The sequence below is a fragment of the Apaloderma vittatum genome, unplaced genomic scaffold (assembly GCF_000703405.1).
Source record: "Apaloderma vittatum isolate BGI_N311 unplaced genomic scaffold, ASM70340v1 scaffold5318, whole genome shotgun sequence".
Lineage (NCBI taxonomy): Eukaryota > Metazoa > Chordata > Aves > Trogoniformes > Trogonidae > Apaloderma > Apaloderma vittatum.
Window position 1 is genome coordinate 1 of NW_009730106.1, and position 18,489 is coordinate 18,489.

Consider the following 18,489-nt stretch of genomic DNA (forward strand, 5'->3'; position numbering starts at 1 on the left):
GCCATTCTATGATTCTGTGATTCTATGATATATGCTCCTGTACTGTTTGAGTACCAAAGTGTTTTATTAAATGTTTGCTTTCTGAATTTGTGATTTGCTAATGTAGTTTTTATTTGAAGAAATATGAATGGATTGTTTGGAGATTTGACATGCTTTTGAACAGTAAAGTACAAAAAATGAGCATGATGAGGAGCTGCAAACGTGAACTTTTGCTAGGCTGAATGATTTTCAGGATATCATCTCCCCTTATTAACAGTGGTTTATGGACTGCTCTTGTAGATGGGAAACTACTCCCTCTCCTTAAAATAAATGGGAAATGATGTTCAGTAGGCTCAGTAATCAGACAGTTGTTCTTTTTCTTCTGGCTACACAATTGTATTGGGCTTCAATGATGAGATTTTATTACGTATAAGAAGGTCATAACTGAATCTTAGAAGCTGTTATCATGTGTGTTTCACACATGATAATCTAAATTTTGTCTCATAAGTAATTTATTTGTTATGAATACCAACTTTCAAGCCCTTCTTTTCTAAACTTTTAAATGTTGGATGCTTTTGTATCTTACTGCTTTTATTTATTTTTAGTGAACACATTATTTTTTTCTTTTTTTAATAGGGTATAATTCATTATGAGCGAGACAAAAAAGAGATAGAGTTTTTACTGTTCCAAGAAGTCCTCAGTTATATGTCTAAAGTGGACAGAGTACTAAGTTTTCCTGGAGGATCACTTCTTTTGGCAGGACGGAGTGGTGTAGGTCGTCGAACAGTTACCTCTTTAGTTAGTCATATGCATGGAGCTGTCCTGATTACTCCCAAAATTTCCAGAGGCTATGAGATGAAGCAGTTCAAAAATGATCTTAAATACGTAAGTCACTTAGTGTCTTCCATTTTATAGTGTTGTAGATGTGTGTTAAAAAAACCTACCATACGAATATGGGGGTTTTGATGATGCAAAATTGTTGTATGAAGAGATATTTTAAGAAGAGCAAGACGTCAGTAGTCTAAATGAAATAAGTAGATTTTTAGAAGTTCTCAATGTCTAGGTGTGTCAACTATTCTTCATAGTAATTCCCTGAAACTCCACTTTTTTGAACACCAGAGCTGTTTTTATGAGTGTTGCAGACTTCATAAATTCTAAGTTTATGTTAATAATGGAAAAGTTTTTTTCGTGTAAAAAATTTTTGTATTTCTATACATATTTATTTTCTATCTCTACAGTCGTATGCCAGTTAATAGGACAGTAGCTGAATCAAGTAAAATTTTGATGATTGATGAAAGTGTACTTATTACTGAAGAAAAAAATGCAAACCTTGAGTCAGGAGTTTCCCAGTACATTCAGCAGTGCTACAGAAAATTCGAGAGCTAAGCCCACATAAAAGAGCGATACAACTCTATGACTGAGTCACATGTGGAACATAAATATACTCTCTGAAAGAGTCTGATTTAATTGTTTTTTGATTACCAAGTTATAATTCTAGGTAGAATGTTCTCTATGTTTGGTATCTTATGTATCTGAATCACCTAGTAATCTTTTGTAAATATGTAGTAGTATAGATGCTAGGAGGAAAATATATATGTAACGTATAATCAAGAGAGATTATCATTCTTTTATGAATGTTACATATATTCCATATACTGAGATTTAAATGTCTTCCCTGTTTCTAGGTGGTGGAGCTTGCGGGCATTGAAGCACAGCAGGTGGTATTGCTGCTGGAAGACTATCAGTTTGTTCATTCCACGTTCCTTGAGATGGTCAACAGTTTACTGTCTTCAGGTGAGAGAAGTACCAGAAGATGATGGTACTGCTTTTACCACACAGTTAGCTCAATGAGGCAGAATTAGATGATGTTTTCTAACTCTTATGTCCATATCAGAAATTTTAGTTAGTTTTTAGGTAGAGTGCTTGGCCATGAAAATCTGACTTGAAGTTCACTTAACTCTCCTTTAACCTCCCCTACTGTACAGATGCTTTCAGTTCCTCAAAGTTTCAAGTTAAGAAAATTATTTCAGAAGAGGACTCTATAATGGCATAGCAAAAAAATGGTCATGTATTGTACTCTACAGCTTCCCTTTTCTAATAAAAATGAAAAAATTGAGAGGAGTCCCAGCATTTTACTAGATTGTATAGACTGAGTCCTTTACTTGAAAGAACACGCATAAAGCCCACTTTTCTGAAAACAATGAAAGAATTGACAATAACAAATAACAAAAGTGACTTTATTTTGTTATCTAGCTTTGTTCCTGGATCAGGGAGATCACTGAAGGACTGTGTGTAACTTAGATTTTTTTGAGACTGCACTAGTTTGATCGATAAGAGCATCAGGTTTCCCTGTCCCCCAGGTGCAAATCTGAGCCTCCTTACAGTACTAGGTTCTTGTTGTCCAGCAATAAACATTTGTGTCTGAGGACCTAGATAACTACACTCTTTCAGGTTTCTGTTTTCTGGTGGATGACAAAGTCTGATTTGATTTGTTTGTGTGCAGTACTGGATCACTGTCTTTGGGTAGATTTGAATGAGTTTTTAAGTCAGATGGAATCACTATAATTAATAATGAAAAGAATGAAGTACATGGGATGATACTCAGGAAAGCGTGGAGGTGAATACTCCCATGTTCACATTCTCTGTACAGGAGATTCAAGGGAATAATTCAAAGGAATTTGAATAATTATTGTGCATTTGATCTGACATTTTAAATTCATTCTTGGAATAGGAGAAGTTCCTGGGCTATACAAAATAGAAGAATTAGAACCATTACTATCTCCTCTGAAGGATCAAGCTTCAGAAGATGGTTTTACAGGACCAATTTTCAACTATTTCACATACCGTAAGTAAAGAGAATTATAAGTTATATTTTATTACAAAGTTACAAAAGTCGTGGAATAATGGAAAATAATTCTAATGTGGGCATTATTTTGTGCACATTTTTACCTTTCAGTTATTAAAAATCAGGCAGGAATAATAATTACAGTGTGATATTTAAGGGTACAGAACCCTCAGCATACGTTTTGTTCTTCTGTCTGAAAATTTTTGTCCATGAATGATCTACAAAGGTGTTACAAAATCTACTGTTGAAATTAATCAGAAAGAAGAAGGCTTTTGTGCCCATCATCTTCTGATTTGTTTGGCTTATTTATCTAGTAATAGTTTTCTTCTGTTTGTCGATTATACCTATAAATCACTTTGTATTCGGAGTAATCATAAGTTTACAGATACGTTTCTTAATTATTTGTGTTTCTTCCTTGGACCAACAAGAAGATTAAATAGTTTACAAATAAATAGAATGTGACTGAAAGAATACAGATGTTGGCAGTCATACTCAAGGGCCTCGAATCTACTTCTAATAGGTTCTGTGGGTCTATATTCATTGGAATGAGAACTAGTAGTATCTATTTAAATACTATCAGCTCTTCTAAATTAAAAAAAACCCAAGAACACTGTAATAGACATAATAAGAATCCATGATACTAATTTGTTTAAGTTCTGTTTATAAACATTCCTGCCCTGGTGTGATGTAGTAGTATCCTTTTTTTTTTTTTTCAGAAATTACCTTGTAATAAGTATTTGAAGGACAGTTAATTAGGTTGTATTTGAAGGACAGTTAATTATGTTGTATTTGCAGTAATGTGCCATCATGTAGTCAGATTGTTATCTACTAAATATTTAATATGTTGCATTTTCTTAGGGATCCAACAAAATCTCCATGTTGTCTTGATCATGGATTCTACCAATTTAAATTTCACAATAAACTGTGAAAGTAATCCAGCACTGTACAAGAAATGTCAGGTTTTGTGGATGGAAGCCTGGTCAGAAAACAGTATGAAAAAGGTAAATTGCATGAATTAAAAAGTGCAACTTTTTAAAGTTAGTATCTCCAAAAATAACCGAGCTATGCTGAATAAGATGAAAATATTTAAAGTTGTGAAGGAGTAATTTTCACTGTGCTTATTTAATCCATTTGTGCAGTCCTACAAAGACAGAAGATTCTGCAGAACAATTAATAATGTTAGCATTGTTATTTTACCAGTAACATTATGTTTTATTCTGTCTTTGGGCTGACTTGAACAAAATTCTGACTACTATGACTGAATAAACATCGTTTAAGAATTAAATACAAGTAGTCTGCAAGCAAAAAGTTAAAGCCAACTATGCTGATGGTATCTGCTGTTACTATTGTGCTTGACAGCTAGTTCAAAAATAGGTTTCTTTTTTGCTGCTGTAGATCTAAGAATCACTGTAAACCTTGAATCTTAAAGTGTTTTGCTAAATGGAAGGAAGTCAGCGTGTTCTTTGTAGGGTCCAGATCTGCTTTTTTTTCAGGATGCTCAGAGTACAAGTTTGAGAATTACATATATTAGTTCTGTATATTATAGAGATTGTCAAATCTGGTACCCTGATAGGGGCAGGGCTGCCACAGCCTCACTGCCCCAACTCGAACCAGTGGTGAGGCTGGTTCAGACAGGCACACACACAAACACACACAGGCAGCACATGTACACGTGCGATTGGCCGCACAGAACAACACAAACGGAAACCCTCAGCACGAACACAGGCAACACAGTTGGCAGCAGCCTATTCCGTGCTCTGAGTGGTCCCAGTGAAGGTTTGTTAGTGGGAAACATGTACATGTGCAGAATGTGGATCCCCCTAGCAGCAGAGCACAGACATACACCCCCTTCAGTAATTGCCTCTGGATCCCCTGGTCTCCTCCCTGGGCATCCACATGTACAAACTTTGATGCCTGCAGCCCCTGCCCTGCCCCAGCTTCAGTGCGCGTACACATGCGCACACATACACAAACGCTGAATCCTTCCAGTAACTGGGCTTAGACATCCAGTCCATCCCGTAGCTGGTCTTGGATCTAGGATCTCTTCATTGTGTCCTGCACAAGCACATCCAAGTACCTGAACACACACACACGGACACGTGCAGCTGGGTCTGGTTTGACTCCTAGATTCCACGGTCTCAGACAGTTGGTGTGGACCTTCTAGATCCTCTGGCAGCCAGTTCCTGCGGGTGCCTCACCAACCCACAGTAAATCTTGTGCAATGTGAAGTGCTCTTCCACTGCTTACCATAACGTGTTCCAAGACTGCTAGGCAGTAACCCCCTGGGACTAGCTTGTAAGGTGGTCTGGCCTCTCCTGTTGACTCAACGGGATGAGTTTCACCACCTGGACCATGGGGTTGGTTGCTCTCCTGGCAGAGCCACAGGAGTCTCCATTTCTGCCTTATTCCAATGGCAAGTTGTACTAAAAGTTTATTTTGGCAAAAATGTTTGGACCAGGTCTGTTCACAGTTTTTTCAGAGTATTTTCACTTTCACTTCAATAGGGTTTTTTTTTCTAAAATGGAGGCTTATTTAGTCATATGCCAGAACTTTTGAATATACTTTATTTTTGCTATGGTATATTGTATAGTTGATAACATCTGAAGGTAAGTCCGCTCTTGGACCGTAAAAAAGTCTTCAAAGACTTATATGTAGTTATTGTTTAATTCTGGCATTGTACCTCCCACAGTTATGCTCAAGACTGACTGATTTCCTATAGAGTTGTGTATCGTTTTACATCTTTGACATCTGTGTGATTTGTGTAAGAGTCCTCCAAGAATTAGTTGCTCTTTCTTACAGCCAGCAAGAGCTCATCGGCTTGAGAGAACAGGAAGTTATCAGTAACAGGGAGAGGTGAAATTGATATTTTTAATGCTATAAATATTCTGTAAATAATGAATAAATCTATCGTACTCAGTCTTTTCAAATGCGAAACTACGTTGAAGGTTTCTTTTTATAAGTTTAACTCAAATTTTCCTTGTTCATAATTTTCATACAAAAAATCGTGTTCATTTTTTTAGATACCTGAAATGCTTCTGTATGAATCAGATGAACAGGAAAAGACTGGAAAAGCACATAAGGAACTTACGAAAAAACGTGCAGGTAATATTTAGGTGGACCCACTAGTTATTATTACTTATTAAGCACTTACTCAGTCCTGTGTTGGGTGATGGTTATAGCATGGATACTTTGAGTTGGTTTTTGCGAGCATATTCCTAGACTTCAGTGTTGTTCTCATGGCAGGGATTTTGTGCAAGGGAACGTTAGTCTGGAACATACATTCTGGCTCATAAAACCCAGTGTCTTCTGTCACACTGCGTATCACTGCGTATATTCAATTCTATAAATTGATTAAGATGCATCTTGTTTTAGTTTGTGTCTTCCTTCTCTATGAATGTTTTCTTGCAACCTCAACATTTGATTGTTTGACAGTTTTTTGGTCTGTACGTTTTCATTATTCTTATCGTAGACCTGCTCATTTTACTTTAATAATTCGTTATCTTCAGTACCTAATTTCTTGTAAGCAATACCCTTTCCTTTTCTCAGCATAATTTGTTTTTGTAAAAAACCTTCAAATTTAACCATTTTAAAAAAAAGGCGTCAAACATAATCTAGAAGGCCAGTGCCAGCACCTATTTTTGTAATGTTCTTTTATCCACTTTTTATAAAGCATTGGTCTGAGTAGCACTTAGAAGTTGTGGAGCTAAGATCATCTAAAATTATAGTTTACTTGGAGTTTCCTGTGTTATACAGGTTTTTAAGAGGCATTCCAGCCCATCAGGAAAAGACTACATTTAGGATTTAGTGTTCATGCTACCATCTGTCTTTATCCTAGATCATGGTACATAATCTATGCCTCAGTACTTACTAAAGGCATTCATTTAAATGTGCTTAGATTTTAGCATTTTTTTCTTTTGTAGGATAATACAATATATTTTGTGATATTTTGTGGCTTGAGAAACTGTTCAACAAATGAAGGGCCTGGAATGTTCAGAAAAATATTTTAGTATACCTGTCATCAGAAACAGGGGAGAAAGCAAAAATTCATGGTGTTTCTTCTTTCTAAAAATCTCCAAGTATATTCTTTGTGATATTTGCAATACTCCTAATTAATACAGAATGATCTAGGCTGGAAGGGACCTTAGAGATCATTTTAATCCAGCCTCCTTGTCCCCAGGGACACCACCTCTTGACTAGATCAGGCAACACATGGGGGCCAAACGGGAATCGAACCTGCGACCTTGGCGTTGATAGCGCCACGCTCAACTGACTGAGCTGACTATCTCAAAAAACATTCTGTTGCTCTTCCTTAGTTATTTTAATATGAGGTAGGATTGAGTATCTTATTATCTGTGTAACAAGTTATGATTTACAGGTGATTCTGATTTTCTGAAGTCATTTCTGGCAATCCACAATTCATGTAAAATGCATGGAGCAACGCCCAGCAGGTATATGACATTCCTTCGTATATACAGTACCATCAATAACAGTAAAAGAAGAGAGCTAATGAAAAGGCAGAACCACCTGCAGGTATGCATTTAAAATGGTTTTAACATACGGCTTTTCAAAATACTCTCACATTTGGAAATGCCTCACGTATTAATGGACTGTAGCTGGTACATGGTTGTGTGAGTTGGCCTCTGTTGGCGTTTGCTCGTGCTGTGGTTTCAGAGCAGGAATAGGACATCACTGTTCAAATGCCTCAGAAAGTGAAGAGTAGTTTCTTGGGTTTGTTGATATTTTTTCCTCAATAAAGTGTCCGATAGGTTTTATTTTATGTACTTCTGTGTTCTTTAGAGGGTGTACAAATATGGAGAAATGGGATAATGTAAATTGTTTCGATTAGTTAATTTTTGTAGATTTGCTTTTAAAGGAGATATAATTATGTGGAGGTAATATCATTTAACTAAAACATTATTGAATTAATGAGAAAAAGATTATGTACTAGTTACTGTTCCATTAAGGTTTTGTAATTTTAAGAATTTTATTCTCAACTTTTGGTGTAGCAATAGATCGTACAGTGTCTGTTCTTGGGTTAAATAATACTAAGAATGTGTAACTAATATCGAGAAAATGTGGAACAGAAATTAGAAAATTAAGAATATTAGTCTACATCATTCTTAGTTTGTGTATACTGTTTCTAACCAACTTTCATTTAAATTTATATAAAATTCATTGCTGAATAACTACTTCTTATAAACTTTATAGGCAGGTGTTTCAAAGCTGAATGAAGCTAAGGCCCTGGTGGATGAACTGAACAGGAAAGCTGAAGAACAAAGTATTTTACTCAAAACAAAGCAAGATGAGGCTGATGCTGCCCTTCAAGAAATTACAGTATCTATGCAGGTGTTGTATAGAATTAGATCAAAATGAAAAATACTCATACTTTTCTATTTTTGGTCTTCGTAACTACCTGAGCTTTGTGTTCTTTTCAAAGGTTGCACAACTTGATGATTTTACAAGAATTTGGCTAAGTGAGTGCATGAACTCTGAGTTTTGAATAAGCTTGCAACAGCAGAGAGGACTATGGCTTGAATAAACTTGCAGCAGGACAGAGGATTACATAATAGAGATTATGTTTGAATTAACTGAATAGGAAGAGAACTGTACAAGTTTTGCACCTGAGTAGTATTTACTGCTGTAGCTTAGTCTGAAAGTTTTCCTAGAACTTTAAAAACTGATCCTTTTTATAATATTTATTGTAATAGATAGAAAGTTTAAACAAAATACTGACAAGTAGCACTATTTTAAGTAACAAAGACTAGAAATTAAATTTGTGGACTATTAGAAGTTATGTATATTGTGAGGTCTGATCCTCTGAAGTTAACCTCAAAGAAGGTTAAATAATATCTCTGTATTCAGCACTCCTTGAATTTTCAGTCTTGAGCTCAGAGGTAGACCTTCTGTTTTTTGAGGAGAAGATTGATCCTGCATTGCTGCTTCCAGGAATCATAAATGCAGGATAAACTATAGTGAATCTGTTGTCACTACACTGTTTTGTCACTGATTTAGTCTGATCAGTCTGAAGCAAACTTAAGTGAAGAAGCTCAATGACAAAGAAGTTCTCTCTGTGCAGCAAAGTAGGTGCCTGCTCTTTGAAAACGTTTGGTTCACAGTGCTTTAAAGGTGCATTACATCCCATTTTTATGGGTGTACTTCTGTTGGAAATTCTTAGAATTTTAGGCTCTGTCTGCCTACTTTACATGAATTTGAATGTTGGTGATTGGCTTGATATGTTCACTGCTGGCCTCAAAAGATATTTTTATGCCATTTTCGCTGATTTCTCTGCTAAATCTGTGTCTGCTGTTGTCCAGTAGAGTTACAGGTTGTGTAGGTAGCAGGTATTACATTATAGGTCAAAATCCAAGAATAGGCCGGAAACAATGAAACATGATGGGCCCATTGACGTCAGAAAAAAAATCAGTAGAATTCTGATTATTTAGATTAGCATAAAGTATAGGTGCCCTCTGACACTTTAATATCACTTCAGATGTTCTAGTTTATGTAAGAGAGAGGGCACTAATCCATACGGACTCTTCTAATCTTCCATTAGAGCAAGGCTTTTGACCTACAACTGAATTTTAAGGTTTTCATATTCAGAGCTATCATTCAGTACTTGTACATTTGCATGAAAAGTCTAATCTAGTTTTACGTGGCTAATGTTTTGTGGATTTGGATGTGATCTTCAGTGACATGCTGGTCTGAAGCTTGGGTTAAGTGCTCAGAAAGATTATTATTACTCTCGGGGTTTTCTGTGCTTATATACATGTGTGAGCTTCTGCTACAAGTTCAACTCAGCACAACAATTGCTGATTATAATGATGAAAAAATGTAAACTCTGAAAAATTGCTGATTATAATGATGAAAAAATGTAAACTCTGGGCTTTGTTGTCTTGTATCCTCTAGGTGAACTGAGCCTAGAATATTAATCTTTTATGCATTTATCCTCAATTTTTTTTTTTGTAACTGGTATTGGTAGGCCCTGTTTTTTTGTGGGGTTTGTTTTGTTAGCTTCGGGATACATAAGCTCCTTTTTGTTATAGTTTTATATACTAAGTAGTAATTGTTATACTGAAGTGCTTAGGAGTCCTGGAGTTGTCTAATAGCCACAATCTGTTCTATGATAGGCACAGTACAAATCCAGAAACAAAAAAGTTGCAACCCCAAACAGCTTACAATATATGTGCAGAACATAAGACAGGTATCCTTAGAGACGGGTGCAGATTTACAATAATGTATTAGTATTTCTAGGCTTATAGTTCTAACAAAACTGCTGCTTTTATGAACACTGTAGAAACAGGAGAGTCTTAGTGGTATCATGAAAGAAACAGAAATGTGGGCACCTACAAAGACAGTGGTGGAAAGATACTGTGAATGTTGCAGAGGCTGTCACTCTTACACTGTTAGAGCAGGACTGACATCTTGATAAGGATTGGAAAATTAGAGGCAAGGAGAAAAAAGGTCATAGTGAGCCTCAAAAATAGATATACAGAACTTGTCCATGGTAAAGAAAGGTAAGGACACATAGTAAAAGCAACCTAGTCATCTGGTATCAAATAGCCTCAGATATTTTATTGTAATTGGTATTGTGTATTATAAACAAGACTAAAAGAAATAAGATACTTAAAGTGCTAAAATCTGTGTATATTTTGAAACTAAATGTTTTATTTTTCTGACAGAATGCTAGTGAGCAAAAAACAGAAATGGAAAAGATAAAACACCGAATAGCAGAAGAGGCTGCAGAAATAGCAGAAAGAAAAAGAAAAATTGAGGATGAACTAAAAGAGGTTCAGGTAAGAGCTGATAAAGAAAAGTAATATTTTGCAGTCTGATTTTATTTGACTTACTGAAGTCCTGCTATGCAAAATGGATCTGCATATTTATCCCTGCATTTCTTAAACTTTGCTCTAAATTAATTTGATATTACAAGTGTTATGCATTAGGAACATTATTCTGTGTGCCAGATTTAGATTGTCATTTTGGCATTTGTGTTCTGTTAGATCTTAATTACAGAAAGCATTTTTGGGGCCAAATCCTACCTTCCTATTGTTATTTCGATGCTGCCGTGATCTACCACTGAGTTCTGCAGATTTAATGAAATGTTTTTCAATTAATAATATATAGACCAACTACATTACTCCACCTTGGTCAAGCTGGTAATATCACAGGGCTTGGTGCTATCAGCTGAATGAAAACAGTTTGATGACAGAGAATTTCCAGTTATCATTCTGAAAATTGTTATCCTGATGGCACTGTAGCAAGCTGCTTGTTTGACACAGCCCTTAAGCATCAGGTTTTTGGGGAGATACGTGTGTTCAGTCATTGCTTTTTGACTCTCTTTTTTGTCCCATCAATTTTAAAATTGTACTAAAGAGTAAGGAGAAAGTACAGCTACTTGGTTTTAGGTTGTTTTTTTTTCCCTGTTACATATAATATGTGCCAAGGAATTACATTCTTGTACTGAAAGTGACATAGGACTACAGGATTAACGTAAATCCCTTTCTATGATCTGTGATAAATAAGAAGGATGTGCAAGGTGTGCACAGGATTTAATGATAATCTTTCTTCTGTCTTCTTGTCATTTTGTTGCTTGATGGATAAGGGCAAAGACTGTCTGGATATGTTTAGCTGCTGAAAATAGATAGCTTTTGTGACCTGTACTTCTATGTAACTTTACAAAGATATCCTCATGCATGCCTATAAATAGTGATGAGCATCATTATTAGAAGATACTTTTATCATAATGAATTTTTAAGCAATGACAGAGCAAACAAACATGATTAATACTAATATCTATATGTCTCTGAGTTACAGTGCTGAATGAAAAGTCAGGGAAAATCAGGATTATAATGTGCTGTTTTATATGGAAATACATTTATTATCACTTAATAAAAACATGGCAACTTTTTAATAACTTGTGCACATGAGTATGCATTGATGGCAGCTGCTTACATAGTAAAATATGAACAAAGTAAAAGAAATGCTATGAAAACTAAAATGGCACATGTTCAGTTTCTTGTATCCTCACCTCTTTTTTAATGTGTATTTATGTTTTAAGCCACTGGTAAATGAAGCTAAGTTAGCAGTTGGAAATATAAAGCCAGAGTCTTTGTCCGAAATCCGGTCGCTGCGGATGCCCCCTGACATAATCAGAGATATACTAGAAGGAGTTTTACGGCTGATGGGGATTTTTGATACATCATGGGTGAGCATGAAGAGGTGAGGATTTTATGTAAATTTTATCTTCAACAGTAGTTTACAGTGTGAAATACTTTCTATTACATTCAGGAATCAAGTGTGTACAGAATTCTTTGGTTTCATAGGCTAATATTGTCTTTAACTTTTAGTTCTTCTTTGCTTAGTTATGCAATTCTTTTCACAGTTTTTTGGCCAAAAGAGGTGTGAGGGAGGACATAGCTACCTTTGATGCCCGTAATATTCCAAAAGAAATACGAGAGAGTGTTGAAGAACTTCTTTCTAAAAACAGAACATCTTTTGATCCAAAGGTAATTCCTGATCGCATTACATAAAATGAAAAAGGACAAAGAGAAAAAAAAATAAAAATGCGTGTTTGTTTGATTTGCCAATGTAAATTTTAGAATTAACCTAATGTAGAGAAGAGGTGATGAATACTGCTTACAGAATTTGTCACTTTAAAGAGATAAACATGTGTCAGAGATTATTCAGTTGCCTACTGCCTCTAACAATGAGAGTTCTGTTAATGACTGAGGAGCAGTGGGATGAGAAATTATTACAGTCTTCAGAGATTTTTGTCACTAATATAAGTTAGAACTCAGATCAAGGAGCTGTAACTGGCTCCTTCTGGCTTCCTTGTAGCAGTACAATTCTTAATTGTACACTGAATTAAAAAAGGACTGATAATGATTAAATATATAGGTGATCTTTAAGAACTGATTTGGCAGTAGCTATAAAAAGGAATTCTTATATACTAGTGTCTTACTTTTAAATGGAAAGTTGTAGATCCCTGAGAAGGAACACACTGATAATTTAAAACTTCTTACCTTACACGAATCTTTTTAATTGTAAAGATGTCCATTACTTTTTTTTTTAACAGAGATGGATAGCCTACAATATAATCTCTGGGTCACAATTTAAAAGATGAGTTCAGCAGAGGAGCTGACTAATTTATGTTGATGACTCATAAGTCTGTTACAGTCATTTATCCTGTATTTATCTCAGCTACATTGTACTTCAAGTTCTTGTACCTGTTCCTGATTTTTTCAGAATGCTAAGCGAGCCAGTGCTGCAGCCGCTCCATTAGCAGCTTGGGTGAATGCCAACGTCCAGTACTCCCATGTCCTAGAACGAATTCAGCCTTTGGAAAAAGAAAAGGCTGGCTTGGAAGTGTAAGTTAGACGCTATTACAAAAATAAATGTTCTTAATTCCAGTAGTGGTGGGTGCAGCTAAAGCCACCAAGGAGGAATTGAAGTTTATGAAAAAAAAAGATGTAAGAAACTCTACCTCATCTATAGGTAATAAAAGCATTGATGCTGAGACAGAAGAAGTAAGTATGCAATATTTTGTTTTTTCTGGAAGCTATGCCTTGCATACTTTTTGTCTACTCACAAGTTACCTGCCTCAGCTGCAGTAGGTCAGGAAGAAACAAAAATCACGGCTATGCTTAAAATGGATTCTGTCAGTGAAGCCCCTGTTGTTTTATGAGGTGTAGTTCGTCTTTTTCAGTCATGTACCAAGTATAATCAGTTTCTCCTTAGGATCAGAAAGATATGACCTATTTTTATGACCATCCATAACCTGAGGAATCTACACTGACTATTTTGACAGGTCTTGAAATTCTGTATTAGCAGAATTTATTCTGATCTTTAGACTACACTTGGATGGAGTATTTAGTTTGCATTTTTACAGTGATGTGATGAGTACTCAAAACTTTTACATGTGAAAACAGATTTTTGTTAATATAAATTGCAAGAAAGAACCATCTCTGAACTGTCTCTGTGTAAATTACTTCTGTGTTACACTTACTCTTATTTTTTCCTTTGGATCCATAGTCTTAAAACAAATGTTACATTTTTGTAGTAATCTCAAGAAAACTGAAGGCAGAAAACAGAAGTTAGAAGATCTCCTGAACTCTGTTGGTCAAAAAGTATCAGAACTGAAAGATAAGTAAGTTGGGTTTATTTCAGAATATAAATAAAAACATCGATGATTTTAGGTATGAATAATGAAATGTACCTAACTAAATGTAAATCCCTGCTCTGCAAGATTCTTGCATCAGAAATAGTGATAACTGGGCTATCTATACACTCTGGAGATAAATAAATACTGTTAGAATACAGTTCATCACATTGATCGGATTAAGTGCTCCTTAAACATTCCCACTTCTAACTACTGACGGTGTTGGAAACCTTCAGTGTATACATGGTAGATGTCAAAGAGAAGCAGTATGTCTCTTAGCTTTTACGCCTAAAATGACTTTAATGTCTCCTCAGGTCTTTGGAGACATTCCTGTGCAAACTTCTGCAGATGACAGCTGGAATAAAAGCAGTTCTGTTTCTTTCAGGATGGCCTGCTTTCCTGACAGTTAGCTAGTTATCTGTCTCCTTTTTTCTTAGCATCTCATCAAGTATATGACACACAGTGGCATAAAAATTACTGTGGTGAACTGTTTTAGTTTCTCTGAATTCAGTTTAATGCAAGTCTTTCAGTTTTTTTCCATAGTTAGGAGAAACTTTAGAGCCCGTCTTATGTACATACTGCTAAAGTCGTGTTTTGTAGTCTGCCAAAAAATGATTGGAGTATTCCTCTTGTCGTTCAACTATATAGTGCTGTCTTAGATTAACTAGTTAGTATATACTACAGTTAAATACACCATTTTAAAAAGATAGATTATTCAATGCATGAATTAGATATTAATTAAGCTAATTAGTTATTAAATATTATAAAATACTAGTGAAACTGTGCCTGCTGTTTGGGACGTGTCCTTACTTAGTAGTTATTACAGAGTAGAGTACTGTGCTTTGAATTGGGGTCATCTGTGTGAATTAGTGACATTCTCCTTTAAAGGCTTCATAGATTAAATTTACCCAAAAGTTACAAATCCATAGCATGGCGTTGAGCCTTCTGTAGTCCCGATTAGGTGCAGAATAAAACTTAACACGATAACTAACATCACATCAGGCTGTTTAATTAGAAGGAATGATTTTCAGACTTTATATTCTATATCACAAATGTATTTTTAAATTTCACCCGTGCGTGTATCTAAATGGCAGCTCATCTGCCAATTAGAAGGAGAAAGTATAAAAAAATTATAATTGTGTTCTCATAAACTGTAAGGGAGGAATTCATTACAAATTCAGTCAGTTAAACTGCCTTGAAAATAGTTGTCCGTAAGTTTAAATAGTTTGTAATAGCAATTGCAAATCGTGGTTGTTTTACAGGTTCCAGAGTAGAACAACAGAAGCAGCAAAACTTGAAGCTGAACTAAGTAAAGCTCAGCAAACGCTGAAAGCTGCAGAGGTACTGATAAACCAACTCGATAGGGAACACAAAAGATGGAGCACCCAGGTTAGTGAAAATTTTCATAAATACATCTTATAGCCGATAATTTGAAAATACAATTTTTGTGTTGTTTAGAGAACAGGAGTTATTGCCATTGTGCATATCTCCAAAGTGTCCACTTCTCTGATTTCTCATTAGAAATAGAAACTTTTCTTCCTTCTGAAACTTCCTTTTACTTCACTGTATAGGTTACCTCAGCTATATCACACAGCTACAGAATGTGTAAGAAATCCTCCAATGTTTAATATAGAACATACAACGTTCTTTGACATTTTTTAATCAGAATAATAATCTGTTATGCTGTCTGAACATGTCAGCAGTTGGACCCTCCAAGTTGAGACACAATCAAAAGGGACAGATTTTGGGAAAGCATTAAGTAATCGCAGTCTTAAAACATAGCTCCTTTATAGCACTGATGTTGGAAATGCAAATGTAGGCCTTCCCAAAATGCTGTGTTGCCTTTGCCGTCTTCGCTTACATGTTTGAAACTTTTCTGCTTCTGAAGTAGGGAAAATCTTATTTGCTCAAATGATATTTTTGAGAGAAACTGCCAAGCTTTGGACACACAGGCCCTTCTTTAGTCTGAAACAGAAAGGAAAATTTCAAGATAGATGCAAGCTGAAAATAGCTGTCTCCTCCAGAAAGCGGTAACAAGCTTTGGTATCTTAAAATGGAAAAAATCTCCCTGCAGAGAGACATGGTCCTGTCTCTCTGTTGACACTGAAAAAAGTCTAAACAATTAGACTAAATACCTGCGTTTTGAAGAACCAAAGGTAGGGTTAGATGATTCCTTCTTGTGGCTTGACCAACATGGAAAATAGTGGAAGATTGTCCTCTTGACACTAGTTCTACAGCTATTCCATCTGCTATAGTAAGGATTGGGTATATTTGAACTTCAGAGTTAAAATGCTTCTAAAAGTGATTCCTCACAGTTTTTCACTCTGGTACATTACCCCTGTTTGTAGAAAGTTCAGTCTGTTAATGGTATGCTGTAGACCAGACTAGCAGAAATGTTAGTTTGGAACTCATCCCAAACTGAGGACCGTGAAAAAACAGTATTAATCTCCCTTTAAAGTAAGGAGAAAGCAAGTTCCTTCTCTTTTTTTGTGTGTATATGGCCTTGAACACCTCCAGGGAGGAGGCATCCACAACCTCTCTGGGCAATCTAGTCCAGAGTCTTGCCACCCTCATACTGAAGAATTTCTTCTTAAGATCCAATCTAAACCTATTCTCCTTCAATTTAAAACCATTTCCCCTTGTCCTATCGCTGGACACTGTTGTAAAAAGTCCCTCCCCAGCCTTCCTGTAGGTTCCTTTCAGGTATTGGAAGGCAGTTGTAAGGTCCCCCGGCGTCTCTTCGTACTTTCTCGTCTCCCATACTTCACATGTCTGTTGCTGTGGGTTAGCTCAGTAGAGATACCTGAAATGCAAGAAGAGAGACTGTCTCAACTGTATTCTCCATAACAGGCAAATTTAATTCTGACTTTCTAGTAACTAAGGAGAAATATTAACATAGTTTTTGTTTGCACTATCCCTATATATTCTGTACTTTGTTTTGGAAGGTGTCAGAGATAACGGATGAACTGGCTACATTGCCTAAAAGAGCTCAGTTAGCAGCTGCATTTATTACCTACCTTTCTGCTGCTCCTGAGGATCAGAGGAAAACCAGCTTGGACGAATGGACCAAATCTTCAGGCCTTGAAAGTAATTTTGTGTGTGTGTGTGTGTGTGTCTGTCTGTCTGTCTGTCTGTCTGTGTGTAGCTAGTTAAGCTTAAGGAAGGGAGAAATGCCTGTGAGCTCTAATGAACAGTCTCAACTGTCTTTGTGTTCCCAGATGATTTTCTTACTCAATAACTACTTGTATAAACAAACAGACTATTTCTTAGGATTATTCTATTGTTGAGATTATAAATACTTGTAAATTCTTAAGATTTAGCTCCATAGCCCTTCCTTAAAAAGAAGTGTTTACATGAATGAATGTATTCACATTGTGTTGTAAGTTTGCCAATGTGTTCTGAATGCTTCTGCTTTTTTAGTGATTATTTTTATCTATGTGTGTTAATAACACCATTAATTATTTTTATAGCATCAGCTAGTTAACAGTAATAAGTTCAAGCAATAAAAAATATGAATTTAAGGGAAATCTGCACACTTGCACTGCTAGACAGTCTCCATTGTCTATAGAGTGGTAAATGCTTAAAAATTATTTAAACTATAAATACTAGCACAAACAATTTCATTTATCAGAGTTCAATTTACGGCGGTTCCTGTGTACAGAAAGTGAGGAATTAGTCTGGAAAAGTGAGGGTTTGCCTTCAGATGACCTTTCAATAGAAAATGCTCTTGTCATCTTGCAGGTAAACTTGTTTTTTTGTTTTGTCTTAGAAGTATTTAAATTTATAGAAAATTCAGGCATCTCTTTGGAATGTTGAACTATTTCAGTTGTGTTACTTTATTAACACCACAGAACACACGCAGGGAAACAGATACATAACTCTGGGTTTTCTGTAGCAAAAGGATAAAAGCAGTTAAAGAAAATACATTTTTTTCTTTTTTTGCTTTCACAATTTTCTTCCAGATGTTGAACAGACACAACCTGCTATCAGTCTACTCAGGCTTAAAGTGTGAATCATCATTTACTGTCAGTGGAAGACTATGTCCCATATGTGTTCACTTTGATGTATAATTTCTAATACTTTTTATTCTTAGAAAAAAGAAAAGGCTACATGTGGATGCCTTTAAAAGCATCTAGATTTTGAAGCCTTAGTTTTCATGGATTAGGTTTTATCAAATTGAAAACCTGCTGTCTTTTCAGTATACTTGTTACTAGGCATATCACCAATATATCCTGCTGTAGCGTTTACAAGTTTGAGATCTAAATTTGTTCATAATTGTAAGTAAAATGCTATTTGTATCTTTATGCCTGCAAAATCCTTATATTTGTTATTCTTTCTGAAATGATTTGGGGTCTCAAACCAGAAGTAATGTACCTTTGTCTGCTGAAGAAAAAGGCAAAATAATACCAGTTCTAAATTTCAAAGCAGTTGTGCATGAAAAAAGCTGTAGATTATACTCATTGAATAGATTTCTGTTTTTAAGAGAAGGTGAAGAAATGCTTAGCTT

General features: G+C 35.6%; 1 protein-coding gene across 1 annotated transcript in view; it reads left to right on the forward strand.

Annotated features, from left to right (window-relative positions):
• Positions 1 to 615: 615 nt before the first annotated feature.
• The window catches only part of LOC104277872 (cytoplasmic dynein 2 heavy chain 1-like), a gene marked incomplete at both ends in the record, with an annotated part of 58,343 nt that continues 40,469 nt past the window's right edge, over positions 616 to 18,489 (forward strand). Inside the window, 15 exons of the mRNA XM_009874657.1 lie at positions 616 to 864; positions 1,665 to 1,773; positions 2,711 to 2,824; positions 3,683 to 3,825; positions 5,845 to 5,926; positions 7,200 to 7,354; positions 8,033 to 8,170; positions 10,504 to 10,617; positions 11,883 to 12,043; positions 12,207 to 12,330; positions 13,070 to 13,191; positions 13,884 to 13,970; positions 15,245 to 15,323; positions 16,928 to 17,069; positions 17,614 to 17,723. Of these exons, the coding sequence (XP_009872959.1) occupies positions 616 to 864; positions 1,665 to 1,773; positions 2,711 to 2,824; positions 3,683 to 3,825; positions 5,845 to 5,926; positions 7,200 to 7,354; positions 8,033 to 8,170; positions 10,504 to 10,617; positions 11,883 to 12,043; positions 12,207 to 12,330; positions 13,070 to 13,191; positions 13,884 to 13,970; positions 15,245 to 15,323; positions 16,928 to 17,069; positions 17,614 to 17,723 (1,929 nt within the window). The remainder of the gene's footprint in view (positions 865 to 1,664; positions 1,774 to 2,710; positions 2,825 to 3,682; positions 3,826 to 5,844; positions 5,927 to 7,199; positions 7,355 to 8,032; positions 8,171 to 10,503; positions 10,618 to 11,882; positions 12,044 to 12,206; positions 12,331 to 13,069; positions 13,192 to 13,883; positions 13,971 to 15,244; positions 15,324 to 16,927; positions 17,070 to 17,613; positions 17,724 to 18,489) is intronic.